This window comes from Triturus cristatus, chromosome 5_1 (assembly GCF_964204655.1).
Source record: "Triturus cristatus chromosome 5_1, aTriCri1.1, whole genome shotgun sequence".
NCBI lineage: Eukaryota > Metazoa > Chordata > Amphibia > Caudata > Salamandridae > Triturus > Triturus cristatus.
Genome location: NC_140587.1, coordinates 803,589,821 through 803,613,358, shown reverse-complemented (window position 1 = coordinate 803,613,358; position 23,538 = coordinate 803,589,821). Strand labels below are relative to the sequence as shown.

Genomic DNA, 23,538 nt, shown 5'->3' with positions numbered 1-23,538 from the left:
CTAAGCCCCACTGTTGGACCTGGCCCTTTTTGCAGGGTCATCCCTAAACTTTTTGCCTTCCTCCTATATTTTTTCTGACCTGTTGTTGGCTGTTTTATGACTCTGGGCACCTTACCACTGCTGATCAGTGCTAAGGTGCATATGCTCTCCCTTTGGTAAAATGTATACATTGATTGGTGTCCATGTTTGGCTTATTTGGTTTACTATCAGCCCCTAGTAAAGTGCACCAGGAGTGCCAGGGCTTGTAAATACAAATGATGCTGGTGGGCTTGCAGCACTGGTTGTGCCACCCACAGAAGCGGCCTAGAAAAATGTGTCTAAGGTCTGCCACTGCAGAACCTGCGTGCAGTCTGGTACTGTCGCGCTGACTGCGCAAGTGCACCCACTTGCCAGTCCCTAAACCTGTGTGTGGCATGTCTTAATAGTGAATTACAGCCATTTTCGTTTTTCACTATTGAAGGCTACCTGCTCTCCATAGGCCAGAATGGGCTGCTGGAATTACTACACGCTGTAATCCCAGTGGACCCATAGAGCATGGTAGAAAGTCAAGTTTAGTATGCCTGAACTCAGAATAATAAAATACTTCTTTTAGTAAAGTTTATTTTAATATCCTGTGTTTGTAAATACTACTTTTAGAAAGTTAGTTTTTATTGACCTGGCCATTTCAGTCCGCCTCTGCTGTGTGTGTGTGTGCTGCCTAGTTTCAGTGGGGAGCAGGGCTGGGGAATTCCAGGAGACAGGCTGGCTGCCAGGTGCTGGGTAGAGAGATTACACCAGGATGTGTGGGAGGAGTACACCTTGACTCTGAATAGACCTGTGCTCTGCCACCACAATGCCGGCTCCACCCCCTTTGGAGCAGCTGATGTCTCTGCCCTGCTGCTGAAAGGAAAGAGCAGAGTCACCACAACAAAGTGCTCCAAAACCGGACTGAGCCAGGCCCAGGCCCCCTGGTGACAAAGAACAAAATAATTGCTGTATAAAAGAAGGAGCCCTGCTCCTAAGAAATCAGATCCTGTTTGCGCCAAGAAGAAACTCTGCCTGAAGAGAAGGACATGGAAATCTGCATGGAGGAGTACTGTCTCTAAGCCTGAGAGACTGGCCTGTGGTGGGTGCCTTGCTGCTGGATGGAGAGGGAAAGACTGCAGAAAAGACTTTTATTCAACTTGTGCTTTACAAACAATCTCCAAGGGCTTGCTTGTGAACTTGCCCCCTGAACTGCTCCCCAGGAACAGTGGGCGCTACCTTTCCCCTGGAAGAAGAGGAAGCTGCTGTGGGTGACTCTGCAACGCTGACCCCAGAGAACCTGTGTGCCTCATCTCACTGAGCACCGCGACTTCTGGCTGCCCTGGCTGCTGTGAGCACCATGAAAACCAGCCCGCCTGGTCTGATCAAAGCAAGCATCTGCCCCCTCGAGCCGTAGCTCGCAACGTGAGGAGAGACGACTGGTGTCCAAGCGCTGAGCATCTGCGACCCTGCGCCGCCGAGATCACTGTGAGGACCCAAAGCACCCTGTTCGCCGTCTGGCCGAAGCCGACAGCGCTGCGCCGCTGAGGATTGCCCCTGAGCTGCCCCTCCTGCTTCTGACCCCTTCGTTGTGAGCTGAGACGCCCCCGAGCGCCCCACGAAGCATCGCCGTCCGCTGAAGAGCCGGGACTGCAACACGACGTGGGACGCCCTTTACGGGACTGCTGAGGCCGCCACGAACATTGCCCCCAAAGAACCAGGTACTGTGTGTTGAAGCGCCCCTGTACGAAGCTTCCTTCGCTTTGTACGGGCTTTGTACGGTGCCAGCGTGGCGCTACGCCACTCACACGTGAAGCATGAGCTTTGGTAAGGTTCGTACCAGCTGTGCGAAGCGTCCCCACGAAGGTACGGTCCGTACCGGTGAAAATATATAGGCGTTGCTCACGCGGGAAGCGTGAGGTTCGGCAAGAGGCGTATCGGACTTGTACAACGCGTACCTACGAGGGTACTGTCCGTACGGCTTCAGTCCAGCGTATGCGTGCTCACGCGAGAAGCGTGAGAAACGGCACGACGCGCCTAAAACCCCGTACGAAACGTACCGAAGGTGCTACGAAGCGCACAGACCCCAAGAGAAGCATATTTTAACCTGAAAAGTGCTTTTTAAGAACTGTGGACTCTTTGAAAAGTATTGCAAGTAACTGGAACCCCATTTGGAGTAAAGGACGGTATTTTTGAAAGCCTGCTTAAAGAAACCGTTTATATAAAGAGTATATTTTTACAAAAATACAGCCTTGTGTCTCTGTGTGGTGGGTTGGCGGTTATTGTGTGGGACATCTTGAATGCTTAACCTAATGCCCTCTGGAATCTAGCCTGACTGCTCGCGCCACGTTACCTAGAGGGTGAGCAGGGGTTATTTTCTAAGAGTAATCCTTCGCCCTGACTTAGAGGAAAGGGTCCCTGCTTGTCGCAAGTGCATACCTGCGCCAACCAGAGACCCCGGATTCTAACACCCACCAAGGGAGAACCGCCCAACACCCCGCAGGGGCAGACAGCTCCCTAAAAGCCTCAAGGAACACAAGGGCCACCTCAAACCCCAGTGAGAAGAGGTAGAACCAGAGGCAGGGCCCATCATAAAAAACACATACACAGAGATAGAAAAGAGCTTAATACACCTCGGCCGTAAGCAGCGGACAAGGCCGAAACGGCTCCACCGCCAATAGCACAGGCGGAAGAAGAAAGGCACCGTTGCGCAAAGCCCTAGAGGAACCAGAGGCAGGGACACAAGGGAACACATCAAAGACCACAACGGTGGAGTAGAACAAGCAGGCCTGCACGGGCATACGCCGCCAGCAGCAGGCAACACCACGGAACAGCGCACCCAGGACAAGTCAGACGCCAGCCAAAAGCAGAGGCCAGGGAGGGCCAGGACACACCCCAAGGGAGGTGCCGGTCCAGAAACACACACACTGACCCACAAAGAAGGGGGAACCAGGCAGAAAAGAGAGAGAGAGAGAGACAGACAGAGGACGGACCCAAGCTGGCTACCAGAACACAGAAGCCAAGGAAGCCAATCCCTCTGGAGCACCAGAGAGACGACCAAGCCGAAACACAGGACAGAAGTGCGGAGCCGCCACAACACGATGCCGCAGACAGCAGGCGAGATCGGCCTAGCGACAAGGAAAAGGACGGAACTAGCGCAGCGCAAGCTGCTCCAAGACAATTGGCAAGAAGATCGCACCTGCGACATACCACCATGCCACGGAGAGCAAGGAGCCCGAAAAGGGCGACCACACCTCCCCAGCACATGACAGAGCTATGTAATAGCTACGATTACCCCACCTAGGGTATGTTATGTCCCAAAAAAACATGGGAACACCTCTTAGGAAAAATGTTCTGCAGCAGAGGACAACAGAAAGACCTGCGGGGAGAACCGCAGACGGCTTGCCAATCAGCCAATAAAGAAGACACAGAAGGCCTAATCTCAGGACCTACATAGGCTTACCAACAGCCAAAATCACTAATCAAAAAAGGGGGCTGGACCAGCAGCCAACAGCACCGAAGGGCCAACTGAAGGACCCTGAAGGTACACCAGCCAAACAGAACACGCAACCGGGGCTACCGAACACTAGACCCCAGAATAACAAGGGAAGAACACCTCCCAGAACACAGCAGAGGACCGACATCCAGGTTTACTGAGGGTGAGGAGGAGGAAGAGGGCGAAGCCCCACAAGGAACCGCTGAAAAGCAGAATCTGCAGGGGCATGAAACAAAAGAGTGCCATCAAAAGGGAGATCAACCAGACACTCCCTAACATTCTCAGGAAAAACACTGTTCCTCAACCAAGCATGGCGACGGAGGGCCACCAAAGAAGCCATAGTGCGACCAAGAGCCTCGGAGACATCCAGTGCCGAGCGAAGAATAAACACTGCCAGCTCCCGGCCATCCAATACATGGTGCCGCAGATCAGCCCAGGCACCCTCCTGAGAATCACAAGACAGAAGGGACTCCGCAGAATCCCACAAGCAGGAAGTGGCTCTGGCCAACATGCAAAGTGTGTTGAGCGCCCGCAAGGCAGCACTGGAGGAAGCGAAGATGCTACGCCCCCACAAATCTAACCACCGGGCCTCCTGTGACAGAGGAGACAACACCGAGGGCAAAGAAGGAAAGGCAGTCTGCAGAAGAGGACCCCTGGTAGAAGGAAAGGCAGACAGGGTCATGAGGAGCAGAAGCGACTGGGGCACTGGGTCCCCCGTGGCAGGACGCCCCCAGGCTCCCAAGAGGAAATTATGAAGCAAAGCTTTGAAAGAAAGAAGAAGCTCCCATCCACTGGAGCCCTGATGGAGAACCTCCAGCAAATGGTCCGCGGGGAAATGGGCAGCCGGGTCGCCCATGTGCACAATCCCAGCAGCCATGGATATAGCCCGGGCGAAGGCAGCACTCGCCTCCGTAGGGCAACGCGGTGGGGAGAGCAATTCCTCCGTGGGAGACGGCTGTAAGCTAAGCCGGCCATCCCCCAGCCCAACCGGAGGAAGAAACGGCCAAGCACGGACAGGAGAAGGCTGAACAGACGAGTGGGGAGCCTGCGGCACCTCAGGGGAAGACTGTGGGCGTGGGGACGGCGAAGAGCCCTCCTTGGAAGACTCGACGGCGCCCCGTCTCCGGAGAAGAAGATACAAAACGTTGCCAAACCTCTGGAGAAGAGGGGGCCTCCGAAGACGAATCGACGACCCGACGCTGGCACAGCGCCGTGGAGTCTGCCACTGGCGCCAGCGTGACGTCGACCGGAGCAGAAGGGGACGCCAAGATGACCACCACCACCACCACCGGCGTAGCGGGGGAACAGGGCGGGGATGGGGACGGGGTGGCTAAAGAACGACGCAGGAAAGGCACCGACTTGACTGCCAACAAGGCAGCCGCCTGCGCGGAGAGACGAGGGGGACGCGCCCCGGCCCCCAGCCAGCCCCTGCGGCACCGCCAGGGCCGACAGCCGCCGGTGCCTGAGCGGCGTCAACTCGGCCTCTGACATGGCCGCCACCTGCCTAGAGGACCGAGGAGGACTCGAGGTCGAGTCACGAGTCCCAGCAACCTCCCGTGACATCACAGGGACCCCCAAAGGGGTTTGCGGCAAGGCAGAGGCGCCGTGGGCCGAAGGAGGGATCCCCGTTAGGCCGTACCCCGATGACACGACACCCCCAAAACCTGGAGCCAAACCTGTCGGCGCCGGACCCACCGTCGACTCCGCAGAAAGCCCCACGCATGGCGAGGGATCCGTGGACGTACCAGAAAGGGGAGGAGGAGCCAAGGAGGCTTTCAGGGCCACAGCATATGCCTCCATTTGGACTCTGGACGCCCCCACGCTGGGAAACGGCGGGTAGGGTGGCGACGGTTGAGGTTGCCCGTCCCGCGAAGCACCTGTGCCCCCTCAGGGCGGGGACCAGGCCTTGGGGACAAGCTGCGACACCAACTGGCGAGCGACGCCTCTGAGGAGGACTATGTCAGAGACGGAAGCGGCAGTTCCTGGACCCTTCCGCGGGGTACGCACGCGGCGACGACGCCGACCTGGACATGCGGGCCGAAAGGAGCTTCATCGGGCGCTCCCGCCGGGACTTCGGCTTCATCTGCTGACAAGCCTCGCAGTCCGTGGAGTCATGGTGCTCCCCCAAACACCTCATGCAAATGGGGTGAGGGTCCGTCGCTGACATCTGGCGAGCGCAAGACGAGCACGTCTTAAAACCCGAAGGCATTCGCACACTGCTCTCAAAAAGGAAACGCAAAGAGTAAAAAGAAGGCCTGAAAACAGGCCAGGGACACAATCCGGATCCGCGTGGCACGCGGAAAAGAAGGAAACTGACGTCAGTGCGCCGAGGTGGGGCTTATGTGCCCTCGCTGACGTCACACCCGCAGAAGACGTCGGGGCGGTGCCGTCCCCGGGCGTGTAGAGATGCTGGGCAAGAAAGTTTTCACGCCTGGGGATAATTCTACGTTAAGAAATCTGCGGCTAGTAGTCTCTATCAGATAGAGGAATAGGTCTGCGTGGAGGATCCTCTATCAGTGTCTCAATCAACTCCATTTTAGAGGATGAATATCCTGTGAGAGTCAGAGAACATCTAGGTGACTTCCCTTTGGAGTGCTTCTTTTTAAATTTTTATGGTGTTTTCTGTGCTTGGTGGACGAGGAAGAAGGAGATACCTTCAGACGAAGCTGGTCATTCTTGGCCCTGTCCATAAATAGCTTGGCCTGCCACTCCTTGATGGCCTTGGGGTTCATGCTGAAGCAGAAGGAACATGATTTGGTGTCGTGGTCAAAGCCCAAGCATCATAAACAAAAGAGTGTGGGTCCATGGTAGACATATGTCCCTCACAATCCCTACAGGGTTTAAACCCTTATTTCTTTGGAGGAGAGATGATTCTACTCTTTGAAAATTTATTGTGAGGAAAACTCAAGAAATCGAAGCTCCAGATTCACTTTGAAGGTGTGGAAAAAAGAAAACAGACGTTGATGCACTGGGGCAGGAGCTTTATGACTTCGGCAACATCGTCTTATGTCACTTCTGGTGCCGACTGAGTCCTCTACTGGCGACATCGCAGCGTTGAAGATTTCCAGATCCTGTCTGATACCTTGGGATTGCTCTACAGAGCGAGGAATTGACGGGAAGAAGAATACATTTGAAAAGCCTTAGTTTCCCTTGAGGGCCTCAATTGTATTAGACTGAAGGACTGGGAGGGTCATACGGAATCAAATAGGGTTCAACCTGCTGGTGGAAAAACTGAACCACCAGACCTTTTGGGGTAGGGTAGTGTGTCAAGAAGTAAGGGTCACCTAGCACAGGCCTGTGGTGCCGGACTATTTGCCTGTTCACCGGTGGACAGGAATAAGCATACACCAGGTACCCAATAAGATGTCAGTCAGTGCTTCTTTGAATAACAGTAAAGGCTTATAGGAAGCCTGCTCATGTTTCAAAGCTTCTGTTAACAAGTTAGTCTCACCTTTATTGAATGGTTAATGTAATTCCAATATTCTCTTTGCACATCATCAGAGTACAAGAAGCTCTCTCTTCAGTTGATGGTCCAAAGGGAGAACACAACCTAGTGTCCCTTGAAGTGCCCAACCCACTGGCCTCCTGCAGGTACAGATTGTCATAATTATAGAGTGGAGGGAAATAATCCTGATCATATCGTTTGTCATCTGCGAAAGCTGGTTAACGCTGGTCAGCGTGAGAACAGAAGTTGCTGGAGTGCAACGGGTACTTCAGTATCACTTCCTCGTTTATGGCCAAGACAAATTAAGCTGAAAATCAGATAGGACTACTGAGACAAGGTCTCGCTCTGGTCCTGGGGACAGTGTCGATGTCAAAGGGACCAATGTGAATGATGGTGCCAGAGTGGAAGTGTGCTCTGATGTTGGAGTACAACCAAAGACTAGTTCAAGATCCACAGACAATGCAGAGGGTGGACAAGCCAACAGTAACCTGGCTGAAGGTGCATCAGAGGGAGTCGAAAAGTGCCAAGGATTCACAACCTAGCTTCTTTAATGGCCTCAATCTCTTGCCACATTGCAGATGGCCCAGGAAACTTTAGGTACATCAGGATCATATGCTGAATTGAATGCGCGGGGAACCAGAAGCACACACAGACATCCTTGCACCTTCTCTGGCTGAGAGTGAGGGGCGCTGGAAAGAACTCTGCGTGACCTTTTTGTGTTTCTGCTTCTAATAGCCCAATAGACTTGGAAAGCAATGATGACCAGTTGCAGGAACAGCCCAGGGAGCTGGAATGCATCCTCACTGTTGACTGGATTCCGTGAATTCCTTCAATGTTCGGCAACATACAGCTTTGTTGCAGGGATTCTGCTCAGGAACAGAACTATGCTTGGGATCATAGAACATCAGTAGTTAGAGACTATCTATTACCTCGGTACCATGAGCTAGAGTCCGACTAGCTATAGTGTCTCTCTTGCCCTCCTACTCATAACAAGAGGAACAAGTGAATTGACACCCCAGAACACAACACTCCGGACCCTCTCAGGGAAGACAGGACACTCCCTTTCGCTCTCACACTTGTCCACAATAAGATATGAAAGAGACATGAAGGAAGTTTAAAATGTTTATTTAGGCTATCGTGCTCTCAAATGTGGTATATGTGCCACAATTTGAACAACAATTGCCTAGTAAAAATACCATCAGCATTGTAAACAAACCGTATATTATGAAATGCCCTGTCATAATATAGGACAGAATAGCCTAACCCCCCTTCCCCTTCTACAGAAGCAAACTGATTATACAACAAAGATCTCTGGGTTTAGCAGCGGACCCCGTACCTTAGCATACACAGATGAATGTTCTACATCTCAGATACAGCTGTGATCTTCTCCTAGGAAATCTCTCTCTCTCTCTCCCCGTTACATTACTGTGCATACCTATATGACAAGGTTCACATGTTCATAAACAATAGCTGCATTTCTGTGCTGTATCTAGGTGCAAGTGCCTGAGCAGAACAAAATAACAAGGGACAATATTGTTTGACCTTGTCTGCTGTTCAGACTAAATCCCAGGAAAGAACAGAACGAAAAAACAACTGCAGGTTCTGTGTGAATATATAATGTAGCACAGAAGCAAACATGATTATGTAGTAACGAGTGCAAAGTATTGAGAAAATTACAATAGGCCTTGATTAGGACACATGACAGTTTCACACTGCCAGATCACCTTTAAATTCATAAGGGCACACTCCTTGTAGGCCTTGGAGTCGTACCTCAACTAAACAAAATAGGCTTACCTCCTAGGAGTATGTCACAGACAGTTGTTTGTGACAGTGCCTACAAGAATTAAATCCAGTAGGTTTTAGGAGGGGACGGTTCACTTGCACACAGGAGAAAAGCAGAATTTTGAAAAAACACTTGTCAACTGATGAGAAAAAAATGGAATTGAGCTCCGGCTTCTCGTACAAAGGCGTGGAAAGAAAGGAATTAATGACGAAGGGCCAATTCGGTGCTTGTATGCAGCTCTACCATTACAACTGTGGGCAGAACGATGTCTACATGGAGCCGTATGGTGCCACCTACAAGCATGCTGGTGCAATGCTGTTTTAATCTTCCAGATTCAGTCAGGCACTTGAAGACAGTCTAAGCGGCACTGGTGATGCCGAAAGGAAGCACTGCAGACTGAAAGTGCACTAGCCAATCTTAAATCACAGATGTCTGTGGGGAAGCAGAATAGGATTATACAAATATGGGCCCTGCAGAGCTAAGGACACCATCAAGTCCCCCAAGTCCGGAGGAACCAGTATCTAGGCAGCATGAGCATTCTGAATTGTTCCTTATGCAACTAGGCATTCAAGGGCTGAAGGTCTAATATATGCAGGAGGCATCCGCCTTTTCTTGGAACAAGGAGGAAAGAAGAACAACCATCTCAACTTTCCGAGTCTGGAACCCTATCAATGTTTGCATTTGGCAGATATTTTTACCCACCTTTAGACGTTAATCAACAATCTCTGCAAATAATGTAATTATTCATGCTACACAATACCTGTTCCATGAGGTCAGCGTTTTCTTATAAATGGAATCAAATGGCAACACTTGTTGGCGACCTTGTGTTTCATCAAATATACGACGTGCAGCTTCAGTGGTCATCGTAACTACACAGTCCATGTCACTTGCCAAATGCCATGATATCACCTTTGCTGCTTCATCGTCTTCAATTTGTGCTAAATGTGCGATCTATAAACAAATAGAGGTCAAGGTGCTGGTGCTGCAGATTCACAGTAATTACTTTATGCGCTTCACATTATTTACATGTTATAATAATAAAAAAGTGTTATAAGTAAAGTAGATTCAACCAATATACAGATCTGCACACATAAAAGATATTTAATGGAGAATATATATTTAAACATGGTAAGATGTACCCGATGAACAAGTTACTTACCTTCGGTAACGATGTATCTGTAAGAAACATTAGTTAGTTAGATTCCTCACCTTAGAATATCCCCAGGCGTCAGACTGGATCCGGAAGATTTTTCGTCAGCAATACCCCTTGCGCGTCGCTAGGCGTCGTCTGCGGCTCCGCGTCCGTCGTCGGCGTCATGCGCCGGAATGACGTCGTCGGAGTACCTAGACGCCGCCCTCGCGCGCTGACGTCAGTTCTTGTACATAGCTTTCCGCGCCAGGAACGCAGAGCCATGCAAAGACCGACACTGGTGCCAAAAATAAAATCTAGGGGCCTGAAAAGGATAACCTTAACCCTAGATGTCAGTTCGCAGAACGGGGAGAATGGGTGGGTCGGTGAGGAATCTAACTAACTAATGTTTCTTACAGATACATCGTTACCGAAGGTAAGTAACTTGTTCATCTGAAAGAAAACACGTTAGTTAGATTCCTCACCTTAGAATAGATACCCAAGCAATACCATCCCCGGTGGTGGGTCTGCGAACCAAGATCACACCAGAAAGTCCTGGAGGACAGAACGGCCAAAGAAGCCATCCCTCCGGACTTGGCTGTCAAGGCAATAATGCCTGGCAAACGTGTGTAGCGAAGCCCACGTTGCCGCCTGACAGATGTCCTGCAAAGGGACACCCCGTCCCAAAGCAGTGGTAGCCGCCGTGGCCCGAGTAGAATGGGCGCGCAGCCCAACAGGAGGGTCCTTTTTTGCCAAGGAGTAATAAATTTTGATGCACAAAACGACCCACCGAGAGATGGTCCGTTTGTGCACAGCTTTCCCCTTCTTAGTACCCATGTATCCAACGAAAAGTTGGTCGTCCACCCGGAACTGCTTTGTGCGGTCCAGATAAAAGGAGAGCGCACGTTTTGGGTCCAGGCGGTGGAGCCTCTCTTCCTCTTTGGAAGGATGCGGAGGCGGAAAGAAGGTGGGCAAGGTGACAGACTGCCCAAGATGAAATGGAGTCACCACTTTCGGAAGAAAGGAGGGACGAGGCCGAAGGACAACCTTGTCCGGATGAACAGAGAGAAAAGGAGGCTTTGAAGATAAAGCCTGGAGCTCACTCACCCGTCTAGCCGAGGTGATGGCTACCAGAAAAGCAGTCTTAAGCGTCAGCAGACGAAGAGGACAATTATGAAGAGGCTCAAAGGGAGCGCACATCAGAAATGTGAGAACAAGATTCAAGTCCCACTGAGGCATTACAAAAGGGACAGGAGGGAACGTGTGAGTAATGCCCTTCAGAAAGCGTGTAACTAAAGGGGACTTGAAAAGAGAAGGCTGATCAGGAAGCCGCAAGAAGGCAGAGATGGCAGCAAGATAACCTTTCAGGGTGCCCAGGGCAGAGCCCTGCCGGGCCAAAGAAAGAAGCAACAGTAGAGCCTCAGAAAGAGGGGCGGAAAGGGGATCCACAGCCTTTGCTGTGCACCATGTGTGAGAAGTTGGCCTGATGTATGATGTCACTAATTATAGTGTGCACCTTATATCAGTCCAAATACCCTTATGGTGATTGGTTGTAAAGTCAACCTTATAGACCAGCTATCCTAGTGGTAGCATGGACAAGAGCAGTCTTAGGCTAAACTCTGAATGGCATGTGAAGCCAGCTGTGATACCATATATAATCCCTTGAATACCAAATGAAAGGACACCACAACAGATATATATATAAAATAAAGTGTATTTATTCTAAGCAAACCCTCAGCACTCTTTATGAGATTAGAGGTAAGTACAACACAGTCTTATTTATGCATACATTAAGTCACACAGGTAAGTAATACAGTTAGGCCCTAGGGGCCACGCAAACCATATACTAAGTAAGTGGTATAAGGACCACTGTCACGGAAATAGAATAGGCCTAGGCCTAGGGAATCGCTGGGGCTACACTACACTAGCGTTAGTTAGGAAGTGGGAGGCCCACGGGATTCGTGTGCAGAGTGGAAACACTCACGCGTAATGCGTAAAAGTCAATAGCAATAGTACAGTTTAGAAAACAGTAGATTTAGGACACTTCCGGAGTAGCTGGGAAGTTGAGACTTGAAAACTAGACACTAGGATAGTCACTATCCTGATGAGCACCGGAGTACCCAAGTTACCTAGCCCACAGGCTGCGGGTGCATAGGGGTGAAGATGCGTCGTTTTCGTCGTCGACTCCTATGGATGCCTGAAGAAAGATGCTGACAGGCAGTCAGTGAAGAGTGTCCGGTGGATCCCAAGGCTGGGATCAAGAAGAGAAGAAACCTGCAAGCAGAAGGGACAGAGTCAAGGTCACTAGCCAGTGACCACGTGGAACCAGGAAGGAACCAGGCGATGTCGTGAAGATTGCAGGTGAAGGTGAAGCTTGTCGCTGCAGCCAGGAGGACCAGGAAGCGTCGAGGACGACCAGGACCAGGAGGCGAGCTGTCCCACGAAGGCTCTTGCTGTCGGCGGCGTCGAAGTTGGACTAGGACTCACCAAGCCTTGGCAAGCGGAACCCACAAAGAATGAAGGACTTGCTTCTGGTGCAGACCAGGAAGGTCTGGGGTGCTTCTTCGTTGCAGAGAAGCGGGAGCCAGTCTGGAGGAGCCAAACCAGCGCAGAAGATTTCAGGGTGCGTCGTCACAAAGGCCACTAGCCAGCGGGCAAGCAACCGGACAGACGCGGCAAGCAGGAAAATGCTGAAGGGCCCCACGCAGGACTCGTGGAGTGTGGGGGGCTGATCTTCGGTGCAGATGGTGCTTGGGGTTGGGGCTTCTCAATCCCCGGTGCACAACTTCGAGGGTACCTCAGAAGCTGCGCTTTAAGTTACTAGCCACTTTTTCCAGATAGCCGGTCCCACGTCGCTCGTCGCCTCCACGGATCTCAGCTCTGCTGTAGATGTGGATCAGGGTCGGAGAAGTCTGGAAGTCAAGGCTCTGGTCAGGCTCTGCAGTCGGTTCCTCGTAGAACGTGGGCAAAGCAAAGGGTAGTCTCTTGATGGTGCCTGTTTGCACAGGGTAGCCACTCCTTGGCTACAAGGGAGATTCTTCAGTCTTCTTCTTTCGTCGAATGTCGAAGGTCCAGAGTTTCTGTTCAGTTTTGCAGGTTCAGGATAATCTAAAGTCTTGAGGCCCAACTCCCACTCTTATACTAATCTGGGGGGCTGGGATACCTGCTAGGTCACGCCTTATGGGTGGGACCTGGGAGGGGGTGGTTACACCCACTTCCCTTTGTCCAGTTTCGCGCCAGAGCTGGGGCTGGAGTGCCCCAGCGCCGGTTTGAACTGGACTATGCAAGGAACACCTTGTGTGCCCCAGGCATGTCTCATTCCTTTCAGCCCACCCTGCCCCAATACACTAAAGGCTGTCTGGGGAGGTGCTAGCACCTCCCCAAGCAGGAAACCTATTGTCCAGGCCTCCCTGGCTGGGATCACTCCCAGCTGCAGGAGGTCAGACTTGTGTCGTGGCAGCAGCATCCATTTTGTGATGCTGAGGCTTTGGTCAGAGGCTAACAGTTGAAGTATGATTTTAACATGTCTTTCCCTCTAGAAGGGGGGAATAATATTCTCATGTCCAGAAATGGCATGGGGGTATTATTCCACAGTGTTAGACACCTTACACGACATGTTTTGATAAAGCCAAACCATAGTTACCATAACCGTTTAAGATTATAAGGCACTTTAAGAGTATATGGTAGGCTACATCATAGAACAGCTACAAGGACATGGTTCCGAAAGCTGCAGACAGGCTCAGCTCATGCTAGAGCACCATCTCACATGTTACCAAGCACTCTGCCTCCAGGATTGTTAAGGCCTGCCATAGGAGTGACTGATAGGTACACATGTGTCTATATATAAGGGTAGATATAGGCATACTATATCTAAGCAAGGGGTGATTACACGACCTTGCCCCAGCTGAGTGATCAGCCAGTTGTGTCTGATTGGAAGGCCAGACCAGGGGTGGCATAATACATGCTGCAGCCCCTGGGAGGCCTAGGGTACACCTATGTCCTGGGTACCTAGGGTACACTGTACAGGGTCCAATAAGGTGATCCTTACCAATTGTGTATGTACCTAGGGTACATGGAGTCCATTTTACAGAGAGAGCAGACAGCCTGAGACCCTGAATGGCAGGATCTCAGGCCAACTAAGTCGAAAAACCAGCTAGACACTAGGCAAAAAAGTTGGGGGTAACTGTGAGAAGTTGGCCTGATGTATGATGTCACTAGTTATAGTGTACACCTTATATCAGTCCAAAAACCCTTATGGTGATTGGTTGTAAAGTCAACCTTATAGACCAGCTATCCTAGTGGTAGCATGACAAGAGCAGTCTTAGGCTAAACTCTGAATGGCATGTGAAGCCAGCTGTGATACCATATATAATCCCTTGAATACCAAATGAAAGGACACCACAACAGATATATATATAAAATAAAGTGTATTTATTCTAAGCAAACCCTCAGCACTCTTTATGAGTTTAGAGGTAAGTACAACACAGTCTTATTAATGCATACAGTAAGTCACACAGGTAAGTAATACAGTTAGGCCCTAGGGGCCACGCAAACCATATACTAAATAAGTGGTATAAGAACCACTGTCACGGAAATAGAATAGGCCTAGGCCTAGGGAATCGCTGGGGCTACACTACACTAGCGTTAGTTAGGAAGTGGGAGGCCCACGGGATTCGTGTGCAGAGTGGAAACACTCACGCGTAATGCGTAAAAGTCAATAGCAATGTTACAGTTTAGAAATAGATAGATTTAGGACACTTCCGGAGTAGCTAGGAAGTTGAGACTTGAAAACTAGACACTAGGATAGTCACTATCCTGATGAGCACCGGAGTACCCAAGTTACCTAGCCCACAGGCTGCGGGTGCATAGGGGTGAAGATGCGTCGTTTTCGTCGTCGACTCCTATGGATGCCTGAAGAAAGATGCTGACAGGCAGTCAGGAGAGAGTGTCCGGTGGATCCCAAGCCTGGGATCAAGAAGAGAAGAAACCTGCAAGCAGAAGGGACAGAGTCAAGGTCACTAGCCAGTGACCACGTGGAACCAGGAAGGAACCCGGCGATGTCGTGAAGAGTTGCAGGTGAAGGTGAAGCTTGTCGCTGCAGCCAGGAGGACCAGGAGGCGTCGAGGACGACCAGGACCAGGAGGCGAGCTGTCCCACGAAGGCTCTTGCTGTCGGCGGCGTCGAAGTTGGACTAGGACTCACCAAGCCTTGGCAAGCGGAACCCACGAAGAACAAGGGACTTGCTTCTGGTGCAGACCAGGAAGGTCTGGGGTGCTTCTTCTTTGCAGAGAAGCGGGAGCCAGTCTGGAGGAGCCAAACCAGCGCAGAAGATTTCAGGGAGCGTCGTCACAAAGGCCACTAGCCAGCGGGCAAGCAACCGGACAGACGCGGCAAGCAGGAAAATGCTGAAGGGCCCCACGCAGGACTCGTGGAGTGTGGGGGGCTGGTCTTCGGTGCAGATGGTGCTTGGGGGTGGGGCTTCTCAATCCCCGGTGCACAACTTCGAGGGTACCTCAGAAGCTGCGCTGTAAGTTACTAGCCACTTTTCCCAGGTAGCCGGTCCCACGTCGCTCGTCGCCTCCACGGATCTCAGCTCTGCTGCAGATGTGGATGAGGGTCGGAGAAGTCTGGAAATCAAGGCTCTGGTCGGGCTCTGCAATCGGTTCCTCGTCGAACGTTTCAAAAAGCAAAGGGTAGTCACTTGATGGTGCCTGTTTGCACAGGGTAGCCACTCCTTGGCTACAAGGGAGATTCTTCAGTCTTCTTCTTTCGTCGAATGTCGAAGGTCCAGAGTTTCTGTTCAGTTTTGCAGGTTCAGGATAATCTAAAGTCTTGAGGCCCAACTCCCACTCTTATACTAATCTGGGGGGCTGGGATACCTGCTAGGTCACGCCTTATGGGTGGGACCTGGGAGGGGGTGGTTACACCCACTTCCCTTTGTCCAGTTTCGCGCCAGAGCTGGGGCTGGAGTGCCCCAGCGCCGGTTTGAACTGGACTATGCAAGGAACACCTTGTGTGCCCCAGGCATGTCTCATTCCTTTCAGCCCACCCTGCCCCAATACACTAAAGGCTGTCTGGGGAGGTGCTAGCACCTCCCCAAGCAGGAAACCTATTGTCCAGGCCTCCCTGGCTGGGATCACTCCCAGCAGCAGGAGGTCAGACTTGTGTCGTGGCAGCAGCATCCATTTTGTGATGCTGAGGCTTTGGTCAGAGGCTAACAGTTGAAGTATGATTTTAACATGTCTTTCCCTCTAGAAGGGGGGAATAATATTCTCATGTCCAGAAATGGCATGGGGGTATTATTCCCGAGTGTTAGACACCTTACACGACATGTTTTGATAAAGCCAAACCATAGTTACCATAACCGTCTAAGATTATAAGGTACTTTAAGAGTATATGGTAGGCTATATCATAGAACAGCTATAAGGACATGGTTCCGAAAGCTGCAGACAGGCTCAGCTCATGCTAGAGCACCATCTCACATGTTACCAAGCACTCTGCCTCCAGGATTGTCAAGGCCTGCCATAGGAGTGACTGATAGGTACACATGTGTCTATATGTAAGTTAGGTATAGGAATACTACACCTAAGCAAGGGGTGATTACACGACCTTGCCCCAGCTGAGTGATCAGCCAGTTGTGTCAAAATGGAAGGCCAGGCCAGGGGTGGCATAATACATGCTGCAGCCCCTGGTAGGCCTAGGGTACACCTATGCCCTGGGTACCTAGGGTACACTGTACAGGGGCCAATAAGGTGATCCTATCCAAATGGGTTATGCACCTAAAGTACATAGTATTAATTTAGAGAGAGAACAGCAGGGCTGTGGGTCTGATTAGCAGGCCCACAGCCACATCTAAGTCGAAAACCAGTAAAGCAAAAGCAAAAAGTGGGGGTGAACATAGAAAGCAGACCCTACTCTCCTACACAACCCCCCCCCAAACTTAGGGACATTAAACTAACCTTGACCAGTTGAGTCTTCATGTTCTAAGTGGAAATATCTGGAGAGTCCATCTGCATTGGCATGGTCAGTCCCAGGTCTATGTTCCACTGTGAAGTCCATCCCCTGTAGGGAAATGGACCACCTAAGAAGTTTGGGATTTTCACCCTTCATCTGATTTAGCCACAAGAGGGGCTTATGGTCTGTCTGAATCTTGAAGTGAGTGCCAAACAAGTATGGCCTCAGCTTCTTCAGGGCCCAAACCACAGCAAAGGCCTCCCTCTCAATAGCTGACCAACGTTTCTCTCTAGGGGTCAGCCTTCTACTTATAAAAGCAATTGGCTGGTCTTGACCATCTACATTCAGTTGTGAAAGAACAGCTCCCACACCTAACTCAGAAGCATCTGTCTGGACAATGAACTCTTTGGAGTAGTCTGGACTTTTCAGAATAGGTGCACTGCACATGGCCTGCTTCAGGTCATCAAATGCTTTTTGACAGCTTACTGTCCACTGAACTTTCTTTGGCATCTTCTTGGAGGTCAAGTCATTAAGTGGTGTCACTATGGACCCATAGTTCTTAACAAACTTTCTGTAGTACCCAGTCAGGCCCAAGAAAGCTCTGACCTGAGTCTGGGTAGTTGGAGGAGCCCAGTCCTTTATGGTCTGGATCTTGCTCTCCAGTGGTTGAACCTGACCCCCACCAACTAGGTGGCCCAGGTATACAACCTTGCTCTGCCCTATCTGGCACTTAGTGGCCTTGATAGTGAGGCCTGCCTTTTGCAGGGCCTCTAAAACATTCCTCAGGTGGACCAGGTGATCCTCCCAGGTGGAGCTAAAGACAGCAATATCATCAAGATAAGCTGCACAATAATCATCCAACCCAGTAAGGACTTGATTCACCAGCCTTTGGAAAGTGGCAGGTGCATTCTTCAAACCAAAGGGCATTACCACAAATTGATAATGTCCTCCTGGGGTCGAGAAAGCAGTTTTGGCCTTTGCACTCTCAGCTAGTCTGATTTGCCAGTAGCCTGCTGTTAGGTCAAATGTGCTCAAAAACTTAGCAGCTGCCAGTCTGTCAATGAGCTCATCTGCCCTAGGTATTGGGTGGGCATCTGTCCTAGTGACAGCATTGAGACCTCTGTAATCCACGCAAAACCTCATCTCTCTCTTACCATCTTGGGTGTGAGGTTTTGGCACAAGGACCACAGGACTAGCCCAAGGGCTCTCTGAAGGTTCAATGACTCCCAGCTCCAACATCTTTTGTACCTCAACTTTTATGCAGTCCCTGACATGGTCAGGTTGCCTGTAGATTTTACTCTTCACAGGCAGACTGTCACCAGTGTCCACCTCATGGGTGCACCAGTTTGTCTGACTTGGGGTCAGAGAGAACATATGTCTGTAGGCCTGCAGAACTTGTCTGCAGTCCTGTTGCTGATGGACAGTGAGGCTGTCAGAAAAGACCACACCATCAACTGAGCCATCATCAGGGTTCTGAGTCAACAGGTCTGGGAGAGGGTCACTCTCTTCCTCCTGCCCCTCATCTGTAGCCATGAGTAGCCCCATGTCTGCCCTGTCAACATATGCCTTCAATCTGTTGACATGAAGCACCCTGTGGGGGCTTCTGGGAGTCCCAAGGTCCACCAAGTAGGTGACTTCTCCCTTTTTCTCAACAATAGTGTGGGGTCCAGACCATTTGTCTTGGAGGGCTGCTGGGGCCACTGGCTTCAACACCCACACTTTCTGTCCTGGCTGGTAAACAGTCAGTACAGCCTTTTGGTCATGCCAAGCTTTTGGAGTTCTTGGCTTGCCTCAAGGTTTTTAGAAGCCTTCTTCATATACTCTGCCATCCTGGAGCGGAGACCAAGTACATAATCCACTATGTCTAGTTTGGGTTGTCTGAGAGGTCTCTCCCATCCTTCCTTCACCAAACACAGGGGTCCTCTTACAGGATGCCCAAACAAAAGCTCAAAAGGGCTGTAGCCAACCCCCTTTTGTGGGACCTCTCTGTAAGCAAACAGAAGGCAGGGTAAAAGGATGTCCCATCTTCGCCTAAGCTTGTCTGGTAATCCTTTTATCATTCCCTTTAGGGTCTTGTTGAATCTCTCAACAAGCCCATTGCACTGTGGGTGATTGGTGTTAACTATAAGTTCACCACACCCTCACTCCTTCCACATTGCAGTCAAGTATCCTGACATAAAGTTGGCACCTCTGTCAGAAATGACCTCCTTTGGAAAGCCCACTCTGGAGAATACTCCAAGCAGGGCCCTTGCCACAACAGGAGCTGTTGTGGTCCTCAGGGGAATTGCTTCTGGGTACCTGGTGGCATGGTCCACTATCACCAGTATGAATCTGTGCCCAGATGCTGTTTGTGGGTCCATTGGTCCTACAATATCTATGCCCACTCTTTCAAAGGGGACCCCCACCACAGGTAGTGGTATGAGGGGGGCCTTTGTGGTGCCACCTGATTTGCCACTGGCTTGGCAGGTGACACAGGAGCGACAAAACTCCTTAGTATCTTCTGACATATGGGGCCAGTGAAAGTGAGGGACAAGCCTGTCCCAAGTCTTGTTCTGGCCTAAATGTCCTGCAAGGGGAATATCATGGGCCAAGGTTAGAAGGAAGCCTCTGAACTTCAGTGGTATGACCAACCTCCTGGATGCACCAGGCTTGGGGTCTCTAGCCTCTGAGTACAGTAGCCCTTCATCCCAATACACTCTATGGGTACCTTGAGCATTCCCTGCAGCCTCAGCAGCAGCCAGCTGTCTGAGGGGTTCAAGAGAGGGGCAGTCTAATTGGGCCTGCCTCAGATCTGCCCTGGAAGGTCCCCCTGTCCCAAGAAACTCAACCTGATCAGGTTCAAGTTCTTCTAGGACAGTTCCTTCAGGGCTCTCAGAATCATCCTCCTGGGAGGGCTGATCCACCACCTGAGGCAGGGTGGAAGGCACAGCCTTAACCCTACTGCTCTTTCTCTTGGATTGTGACTGGTCCATAATTTCAGGATCCAGCACTTGCTCAGTGTTGCACTTTTTGGCCTGTGACCTGGTCACAGCAAGGACATGTGCATCTATCCCCAGCATTTCTGCATGGGTCCTATACTCCACTTCAGACCAAACTGAAGTTTCAAGATCATTGCCCAGTAAACACTCTACAGGAAGGTCTGAACTAACAACAACTTTCTTGAGGCCAGTTACCCCTCCCCAGGAGAAGTTAACAATAGCCACACTATGGGAGGTAGTGGCATTGCTAGCGTTGGTCACTAGGTAATTCTCACCTAGTATGATCTGTCCAGGGTCCACAAAAGCAGGTGTCACCATTGTGACACTAGCCCCAGTGTCCCTGTAGGCCTGAGCCATTCTTTGGTTGATAAAAGGTGTCTGTCTGTACTTGCCCAGGTTACTGGGGCCTACAGTAGAGGACAAAGCTAAGTCCCCATCACAGATCAGGACAGCCTGAGTAGGTACTCTGACTAGGCCAGAATCCTCCTCAGTTCCCAGGGTTAACCCTACTACACCCTTTTGCTGGGAACCACCACTTACAGCTGAACTAGGGGGTACAGTTGCCTTAGGGGCAATGGTGGCTGGGGGCTTATCCTTTTTGGTGCACTCACTAAACCAATGTGAGGTAGACTTACAATAGTTGCACCATGGTTTCTTTTGGCCTTCTTTCTTCTTATCCTTTTTGGAACCACCCTCCCCCTGAGCCTTTTGGGGGCCTGGTGAAGACTTCTGGTCTTTTTGTTTCTGCTCATTACCCTTCTGGTCTGCCTTTTTCTGATCACCGCCCTGGTTCTGGTTTTTCTGCTTAACTCTAGTCCTGACCCATCTTTCTGCCTTCTTTCCCAATTCTTGGGGAGAAGTCAGATCAGAATCAATCAGGTGTTGATGCAATAGCTGGTTTTGACAGTTGTTAAGTATTTGTTCTCTCATGATCAAATTATACAATCCTGTATAGTCCTTAACCTTACTTCCCATTAGCCAGCCTTCCAGAGCCTTAGTGGCACAATCTACAAAGTCAGTCCAGTCCTGAGTCTGTGTCTTCTGGGTATCCCTGAACAACAACCTGTATTGTTCAGTGGTTAGGCCAAACCCATCAATCAGAGCACTCTTCAGGACAGTGTAATTATCTGCATCCTCATCACTAACTGTGAGGAGCTTGTCTCTTCCTTTCTCAGAGAAGGAGAGCCACAAGATAGCTGCCCACTGACTTTGGGGTACCTGCTGTACTTTGCAAGCTCTCTCCAAAGCAGTTATCCATTTGTGGATGTCATCCCCACACTTGTAGGGAGGGACAATCTTGCTCAGGTTTCTATTATCATAGTGCCTGTCTCTATCTCTAGGAATGTTGCTGCCACCAGTGGGTTCTAACCCACTTGACTTTTGTTCTCTAGCCAGAGCAAGCTTCTCTTTGGCAAGGGCAAGTTCTTCCCTCTGAATCCTCAGATTAGCCTCCCTCATTCTGGCTGCATGCTCCTTTCTCTCAGGTGAAGTCATTCCCCTGTGAGAGGAAGCATTAGAGATGTTAGAGACATGGGAGTGGATGGATTCCCCTGAAGGGGATCTGTCCTTCCTGTTTCTCTGTGAATGTCTACTTGTGGGTCTGTATGGGGGGACCCCATGCAAACTCCCATGTAAACTTAAGTTAGCCTGGCTAAGTCTCCTTACTTGGCTCTGGCTATCTACCTCCCCATCTGAAGCCCCATCTGACTCCTCTGTGGTGGGTAGACCCTCCTCTGTGCCTAGGGCACCTTCCTGAGATGCCCTCTGAGCATCATACTCCTCTAGGAGTTGTCTTAACTGAAGGAGGGTAGGGTTTGCACCCTGTTTTATTCCTCTGGAGGTACACAATTGTCTCATCTCCTGGAATGTTAAGGTATCATACCTAGAGGGGGTCTTCTGCAGACCTGCCCCTCCTGAGAGAGCATCTACTTGATCTCCTCCCAGAGGCATGATCTAGTGAGGGTGTGGTGTGTGCACCTACCTACACTAGTTGTATCTACTAAACCTTTCTAGTAGTTGTAGTCAGGGTGTGTTATTCCCTTCAACCTACAACTACAAAGTCCAGTAGGACTTAAGTATAATAATCTATGTTATATGTACCTAGACAATATCTGTGTGATCTTTCAATTTAGTATCTCGAGATTACAATGGTATTAAAACAGCAAGCTCAGATCCCAACCGCTGCTCACCAATGTGAGAAGTTGGCCTGATGTATGATGTCACTAGTTATAGTGTACACCTTATATCAGTCCAAATACCCTTATGGTGATTGGTTGTAAAGTCAACCTTATAGACCAGCTATCCTAGTGGTAGCATGGACAAGAGCAGTCTTAGGCTAAACTCTGAATGGCATGTGAAGCCAGCTGTGATACCATATATAATCCCTTGAATACCAAATGAAAGGACACCACAACAGATATATATATATAAAATAAAGTGTATTTATTCTAAGCAAACCCTCAGCACTCTTTATGAGTTTAGAGGTAAGTACAACACAGTCTTATTAATGCATACAGTAAGTCACACAGGTAAGTAATACAGTTAGGCCCTAGGGGCCACGCAAACCATATACTAAATAAGTGGTATAAGAACCACTGTCACGGAAATAGAATAGGCCTAGGCCTAGGGAATCGCTGGGGCTACACTACACTAGCGTTAGTTAGGAAGTGGGAGGCCCACGGGATTCGTGTGCAGAGTGGAAACACTCACGCGTAATGCGTAAAAGTCAATAGCAATGTTACAGTTTAGAAATAGATAGATTTAGGACACTTCCGGAGTAGCTAGGAAGTTGAGACTTGAAAACTAGACACTAGGATAGTCACTATCCTGATGAGCACCGGAGTACCCAAGTTACCTAGCCCACAGGCTGCGGGTGCATAGGGGTGAAGATGCGTCGTTTTCGTCGTCGACTCCTATGGATGCCTGAAGAAAGATGCTGACAGGCAGTCAGGAGAGAGTGTCCGGTGGATCCCAAGCCTGGGATCAAGAAGAGAAGAAACCTGCAAGCAGAAGGGACAGAGTCAAGGTCACTAGCCAGTGACCACGTGGAACCAGGAAGGAACCCGGTGATGTCGTGAAGAGTTGCAGGTGAAGGTGAAGCTTGTCGCTGCAGCCAGGAGGACCAGGAGGCGTCGAGGACGACCAGGACCAGGAGGCGAGCTGTCCCACGAAGGCTCTTGCTGTCGGCGGCGTCGAAGTTGGACTAGGACTCACCAAGCCTTGGCAAGCGGAACCCACGAAGAACAAGGGACTTGCTTCTGGTGCAGACCAGGAAGGTCTGGGGTGCTTCTTCTTTGCAGAGAAGCGGGAGCCAGTCTGGAGGAGCCAAACCAGCGCAGAAGATTTCAGGGAGCGTCGTCACAAAGGCCACTAGCCAGCGGGCAAGCAACCGGACAGACGCGGCAAGCAGGAAAATGCTGAAGGGCCCCACGCAGGACTCGTGGAGTGTGGGGGGCTGGTCTTCGGTGCAGATGGTGCTTGGGGGTGGGGCTTCTCAATCCCCGGTGCACAACTTCGAGGGTACCTCAGAAGCTGCGCTGTAAGTTACTAGCCACTTTTCCCAGGTAGCCGGTCCCACGTCGCTCGTCGCCTCCACGGATCTCAGCTCTGCTGCAGATGTGGATGAGGGTCGGAGAAGTCTGGAAATCAAGGCTCTGGTCGGGCTCTGCAATCGGTTCCTCGTCGAACGTTTCACAAAGCAAAGGGTAGTCACTTGATGGTGCCTGTTTGCACAGGGTAGCCACTCCTTGG

At 50.6% G+C, this 23,538-nt stretch overlaps 1 protein-coding gene across 1 annotated transcript in view; it reads right to left on the bottom strand.

The window, feature by feature from the left end:
* SMCHD1 (structural maintenance of chromosomes flexible hinge domain containing 1) overlaps positions 1-23,538 on the bottom strand; it is a 1,955,900-nt gene that overhangs the window by 329,983 nt on the left and 1,602,379 nt on the right. Inside the window, exon 42 of the mRNA XM_085605822.1 lies at positions 9,488-9,678. Coding sequence (XP_085461948.1) covers positions 9,488-9,678 — 191 coding nt within the window. The remainder of the gene's footprint in view (positions 1-9,487; positions 9,679-23,538) is intronic.